Below are 6,928 nucleotides of genomic sequence, written 5' to 3'. Positions count from 1 at the left end.
TATCTCAGAGGATTTTAGCATTTGCTACCATCTTTGGGCAAGAGTTCAAGGTTTGGGTGGTTAAGCATGTCCCCCCATTAGCTCCTGCTGGCAAATGCCATAACTACCATCTGTCAGGATAAAAGAAAGTAACTACAAAACAGTATCAGTGTACACAGAATAGAAGTCTTCATTGAAAAAAAAAAACGTTAAACTAAACCTAAAATAAGGTCTGTGGTTAAACTCAAGATATCTTCGTTTTTAGCCAATGTTTAGCCTTTTACTTCTGGTGATTGTATTTAGGCTTCCAAATTCATGAAAGTTGTTCATTGGTGAAAATTATTATAAACATCTAAGACACTTTTTTGACAGAGCTCATTTTCTGCAATAATCCAAATCAATAGAAAAATCCTATTAGGCTGTTGTAGAGGGAACCAGGGTGATGCCAAATTCCAGGTTGGCCTACAAAACAGTCACTGCTGCGCTCCAAAAGCTGCCAACTGCCTTTGACGTCAAAGTTCAGGTCTCGGGGACCCGCTATCCAGCCCAACATGTTTTTGAAAAGTTAACATGAACCGAGACTGTTCCTCTTCCACCATCATGAACTTTATTCACCACAAAACAAAAGAGTTGCAGCAGTGATCATTTATTTCATGAATCTAAACTGAAAACATCATGTCTGTATAAACTAAACAAAACTTAGAAACTGAGGAAAATATGGGACAAAAGGGGATTGTTCCATGAAAAATAAAGTTAAGGCAATGGCTTCTTTGATCCAGTCTTGTTCAAGGACACATTTTGCAGGTGCTCAGATAGTTTAGCTGCATCTGTTTTGGATGAAGTCGCCTTGCGTTTGCGCGGCTTGACTTTTGGCTTCTGTAAGAAGATCATATTCAAATGAGCATCTCCAATACGTCTCAAACACACACAATTGGTGCACTGCTACATATGTTTACCGGCAGTTTTGACTTCTGAGGGTTATGGACTACAGAATGCCTCTTCAGGCTTTCCTGTAAAAAATAAAAGTTAAATTAATTAATTTATTAGTCATTTAAGATACTCCACCATAATAAAGGAAAATGCTGACCTTCATAGCAAAGGCTTTACCGCAGCCTGCAAAAGGGCAGGTGAAGTCGTGCTTTCCCTCATGGAAGACCAGAATGTGGTTCTGCAGGTTGAAGTTTTTGGTGTAGCTCTTTTGACAGCCCTCTCTAGAGCATTTAAACATGCGCCGCTCCCCAGAGTGAACGGATTGTTTGTGCTTCTGCAAAAACCAGGCGTTGTGGAAGATCTTCTTGCATTGATCACATGGCAGGGTAACTGCAAACAAAAGAAAACGGAGCACAGATAAACTTGCATTCAATTTGATTACGGTAATCAAAAGGACTTCGCACACACCTCTGTGTGCAGTCTTTTTGTGCTTTTGATACTCAGACCAAGTTTTTCCTCTGAAGTTGCAGAACTCCTCATCACATGGGTAAACTTAAATTTATAAAAAGGGAAAAAATGGAGTTAGATCTTTAAAAAAAAAACTTGATTGTTTGAAAGTCAGAAAAGGTTTTCTATTACCTTCATGTACCTTCCCATGTCGTTTTAGAGCTTTAGAGGAATCAAATTTGTTGTTGCATCCCTTAAAGTCACATCTGTCAGAATGAGATTGAGGAGCTGGTCACAATGAGGGAAAAATACATAATGTGTAACCCTAATGTGATCTAAAAAATAATAATAATAGTAAAAACTCACTCAAAGGGCAACTCATTTGTGTGTTCACACATGTGAATCTTCAGTTGCTTTTTCTTACGGAACTCCTTTCCACAGCCTTGATGGTTGCACTACAAAATATTGTAAATGGACCAAAGTAAACATTTGAAATTATACAATAAACCACTTTTAATCAATAATCACAAGATTACTTACCACATAATACTTCTCTTCGTGGTGGTGAACATGAGCAACATGGTTCCTCAAGCTGCCAGGCGTGGAAAATGCAGCTGAACACCCGCTGACGGAGCACCTTTACCAGTTTTGATCAGCAGAAATGTACACAAAAGGGGCATAGTAAGGGTATTCTGTGACTGCATATTAAAAACCTCAGTGAGCAGCCCACTTAGACAGCCTCTGAGGCAACATATCATGCCTACAAACACTCTCTGGACAGACAGCTTGCTGCTAGGTCAGGCAAAAGGGGCGAATCGTTCGTTCAGTTGAATCGGTTGCGTAAAAGATTCAATGATGAGGATTCAGCTCAATCAGAACACACACAAAAATAATTTGTCACCACCTACTGGCATAACGTATACTGCAGAAATGGTCACTGAAAAAGACTTTTAGTGAACAAAGCCAAAGGTCACTGGCATGAATCAGAATTTACACCACTACAAAATTGTTTTCAAAGTGAAACGTACATAAAAGTAGGCTACATAACTCAAGACGAAACACTTTAAAATGCCGTAAAATAATAATTAAAAAACACAAAGGCCTACATACAAGTCTTAATATATGCAAGTTCTTCGAGTAAACAAAAGAATTTGCTGTCAGTATGTGGACTCACAGGTAGGGTTTCTCGCCACTGTGGCTCAGTTGATGTCGGGTAAGCTGGTAACGGGTACAAAAGCTCTTCTCGCAGTTTCCACAAGCAAACGGCTTCTGATGAATAGTAAATAAAAGTAGGCAACGACTTTTTAAAATAAAAAGTTCAGACCACGAAGTAGCCTACTAATATGAACACTAGAGGAGCATCTAAAATCCAGACAAGATTAAGTTACTGATTGTGTTTCACTCACCAGTCCAGTGTGTCTGCAGTAATGCGTTTCCAACTTCCAAAGCTTTGAAAACGTCGCTTTACAGTCAGAGAAAGAACAAATTAAATGTTTATTCGGGTGTTGAATTCTTTCACCCATTCTAGTCGATTATAAACTGCTACTGTCAACAGGTGGTAGGTCGGTCTTCGGCCCACAACAAAACAATTTCATTGAGCTACGTTTTATTGTGAGTGGAACATACCAACTGAGTTCATTGAAAATTACGACAAAAATAGACAAATGCGTAAAATTATCATGTAGCCTATCCTCTTAGCTGTCTTATTTATAATAATAATATTTATTATTATATATTGTTTAACAGAATAATAACTAATGATTTAGCTCACCAATAGTAGTTATTGCGCTTTGACAAGTAGATAATTTGGCTTGTTCCTGATTTGAATAGATCTACCTGTAGGCCTAATACGTCACATGATTAGCGCATGACGTCGCGTAGGGCTCTCATTTGTTTAGTTTTTATTTATTGTTATAATTGAGAACAATACACATAACAATTAAACCACAATATAACAAATAACTATTTTTTTAATGTTATGAAATCAGGGGTAGGCCTATATAGGTAAAAAATAATAGAATAGCCTATAGCCTACTTTGTGCCTTAGTTCCATGGTTCACTGCTTACGATTTTTTTATGGTTTTCATGTTTTACTTTAAAAAATGTATCATTGCGTTATCAGTAATTTGCTTCTAACGATTGTCATATCAAAATCTAATGATGTGAATTTGACAGAATATATTTTTTTCTATTTGTCATCTGGTTATTTTTCACAAATGAACCAGAATCACATGTTTTAAATGTGTATTCTCCATGGTGATTCACACATGGCATAACACCTGATAAACACCAAGCAACTGTTCACCTTCACAGAGTTGTGATCGGGACTGGTCTTTAGAATTGTCTGACAGAGATTTATGTGGATATTAAACCGTCAAGTGGCTCCATTCAAGTCTGTGTATGAATGTGTCTGTCTAGGGTGTTTAAAAGACTGCCTGGCTCCATCCATCATACACACACGTGGAAATTACTGCCCTAATTGTGGTTTATCAGCCTCCAAGAACAGCCAGCTGATATGTATGATTTACTACAGTCATGATTGCTCCTGTGTCTCAAGGTGATCATGTTTTATTTCAAAGTGCTGCGTACTGTAAAATATTTCTCATTTCATGCTTGCTGCACTTTACCTATAGCCAAAGGGGGATTTGTGTTTCTCTTTCTCCAGCTTGATCCAGAACATAGCTATTCACAGGGACTTCACATTTAAATGATACACGGATAAATGACCAAAATCTAACATTAAATAGTCCACAGTGGACAGCTTATAACCTTCTATCAAGCTCATCCAGACTCCATCCATCTGACATCAAGTTCAGCGGACATTCCTGCCCTATGGTCACCGTCATGCCTATTCCGTCACATCATCCGGTCTTGCAGTGCCCCAACCCTCCCATGTTTGGGATTGATCAATAAAGCTGCCTCTATATCTCAAAGGCCATGATCTGTCCTGATAAGCACAAGCAAGCAAAAAGACAAACAAAAGCTCCCAGACAAAATGGTGTCGATGGTGATTGGAGAGTCATGCTTTCAGTCTCCCATTTGAGCAGTCTTTATGATTTCACAACCTTTAGGAAATTTCAAAAAAGAGTCAGAGACTGTGGTGGGAGAAGACATGATGTCTAGTTGTATTATCTCTGTATGTCGTGTTTGCTTGTCTCCCTGGTTGAGAGAGGAAAGTTAATGTGTAACATGGGCGGTCGATATGGCTGTCGCACTGCTTGATGGCCTAAATCTCTGAGTGTCAAACAGGTATGATTAAGAACCTCAGGACTTGCCTCTGCCCACTCTGCTCCATCCCTTTTTCCTCTTTTCCTATCCTCTGTTTACTCTGTTTAATTCAATCTATGAGTCAGAGCCTTGAAGCAATGTTGCGGAAGCTACTTTGAAAATGTAGCTTCTAGCTTGTCAAGCTACAAAAGTCTACACAAAAGTAGATAAATACATTCAAGTAACAGTGAATTTCTGTAAATTTTTATGAAATGTCCAAATGAACCAATTCACTAATTGAACTAGCTACCCAATGTTACATATTAGAGAGAAGGTCATACGAATGTGCTCCGGTATAGCATTAATTAGCATTTCCAATGCTATACACTCTAAAAAAAAAAAAGGTACGAAAGCTCAAGCTGTCACTGCACGGTACCTTTTAAAAAGGTTCCAATGTCCCATTTATATACTAATATGTTCACTTTTGGTACCAATATGTACCTTTGAGGTCTTAATATGCACTCTTTGGGACAAAATTGTACCTTTTGAAAGGGTCCCCCGCCAGTGACAGCTTTTATACCTTTTTTCTGAAAGTATATGAAAGAGGGGAACATTTCACTAGAATGAATCAGACTATAAGAGAGAGCCATCTGAATGAACCGATTCACTAGAATAAATTGGACTATACAACATTAATGAGGGAGAGGACTGACCGAACAAACCAGTATAAAATGATTTGCTACATGAGAGTATCGTCCTAATGAAAAGATTCACTTGAATGAACTGGACCATCCAACTTTACATGAGAGAGGACAGTCTGAACAAACTGATTACTGATACTATGACAGAGAGGACTTAAATTTAAAGGATTAATTTAGCATAGACTAGGACTTAGCATAGGACTTAGTTTAGTATGAACTAATTCACTAGAATTATTCAGACTTTCCAACGTTACATGTGAGAGAGAGGAGCATTCGAACAAGCCGATTCATTACAACAAATTGACCTTCCAACGTTATACGTATACGAGAAAGAGGACCATCCGATCAAACTGATTCACTAGAATGAATCGGACTAGCCAACGTTATGAGAGAGGACAAATCAATTCAATGAATGTGGCTACCCAATGTTATATGAAGTTACGCTTCATACCTGGTGAAAAAGCTGGTTGGCTGGTCTTAGTTAAGATGGATGTAGCTGGTTTCAGCTGGATTTGGTTGGTAAGCTGGTCTCCCAGCCTGACCAGCTAAAAAAGTGTCCAAATCCACTCTAAAACCAGTCTGCTAAACCAGCTATGACAAGGCTGGAAGACCAGCTAAGACCAGCTGAGACCAGCCAAGCTTAGGTTTTTCAGAGAGGACCATTTAGGTTGAAATGATTCACTAGAATAAATTAGACTTTCCAGAGATTGGGAGTTTTGTACATTAAAAAACAGTAAAAATATACAGATTTATATAAAGTACATAAAGATTGTGGTAATGTTTGCCTGTCTTTAATAAATCAATCTGTCTTGATATTTAAGTGTTACAGTCAGTGTTGTCGATTTAATGCATGCGATATAAACTGAACAGTGGAAAGTTGGGGCTCCCCTCATCAAAAAGGTTGTCAACAACTTCACAGGAAAAATAGACACTAAAAAATGTTTAAGATGCAATTAAAGATTGGTCTTATTGCCATAGTCAGCGTTAATTGATAACTAAGGGAATCAACCCCCCCCCCCCCCCCCCCCCCCCCCATTCTCGCACTTTCGACATCTTCATAGTGATCAATACCAGGGCAGCATGTCACTTGTTGATTGATACTATTGATTATGACCTCATCACCTTTATCCAAATCCGTACTAATATCTAACACCAGCACGATAGCAGAGGGAACAGGGCCAATGGATAGGCACAGCACACAATGAGGTTATCTAGTCGTCCTCACATTCTCACAGTCATGCTATGACCTCTCAGCGTGCCATCCTAATACTGTGGCTAATTCCCAGACCTGTGTGTCCTCTGAGGGCAGAATGAATAGACCATGCCTAAAAAAAGGAAGAAGGTCAGATTCTGCCCCTAGCAGCTAAATCTAAATCAAGCAGTTGAACTGTAATGCAGTGCAGCGTACATATCAATAGAAATGCAGTGAAAGGCGTGTATGTGAGAACATCATGGAATTAAGGCTGTTTCTCATACGCACCCGAACAGCTGCTGGGTATCTCAGTAACTGACCCTAATTGAAGCAAATATTGGGTGAAGTACTGAGGTGGGATGAGATAACATATTTGTCAGATATGCAGTCAGGCATTCAGCCACTCTGATTACACAGCACAAGTCAAGATAGAGAGAGGTGGTCCTCACTTACACACCAAATCACACAAAGA

General features: G+C 38.8%; 1 protein-coding gene across 2 annotated transcripts; it reads right to left on the bottom strand.

Moving 5' to 3' along the window:
• Positions 1 to 609: 609 nt before the first annotated feature.
• On the bottom strand, positions 610 to 2,951 carry gtf3ab (general transcription factor IIIA, b). Of its 2 annotated transcripts, none has more exons than XM_056248786.1 (9): positions 2,763 to 2,951; positions 2,531 to 2,622; positions 1,897 to 1,993; positions 1,723 to 1,811; positions 1,549 to 1,622; positions 1,378 to 1,461; positions 1,067 to 1,299; positions 936 to 989; positions 610 to 855 (listed from the first exon to the last, which is right to left on the bottom strand). In XM_056248786.1, exons 1-9 carry the CDS (start codon positions 2,877 to 2,879, stop codon positions 733 to 735), a joined length of 963 nt encoding a protein of 320 aa, XP_056104761.1. In that variant the 5' UTR covers positions 2,880 to 2,951; the 3' UTR covers positions 610 to 732. The 2 variants fall into 2 exon arrangements, with proteins under 2 accessions (XP_056104761.1, XP_056104760.1); XM_056248785.1 differs by having other exon boundaries at positions 613 to 855; positions 2,531 to 2,625.
• Positions 2,952 to 6,928: the final 3,977 nt, after the last annotated feature.

The sequence above is a fragment of the Rhinichthys klamathensis genome, unplaced genomic scaffold, assembly GCF_029890125.1.
Source record: "Rhinichthys klamathensis goyatoka isolate OS25496 unplaced genomic scaffold, OSU_Roscu_1.1 h1tg000059l_1, whole genome shotgun sequence".
In the NCBI taxonomy this organism is placed as follows: domain Eukaryota; kingdom Metazoa; phylum Chordata; class Actinopteri; order Cypriniformes; family Leuciscidae; genus Rhinichthys; species Rhinichthys klamathensis.
This window is presented reverse-complemented; position numbering and strand designations above follow the sequence as displayed.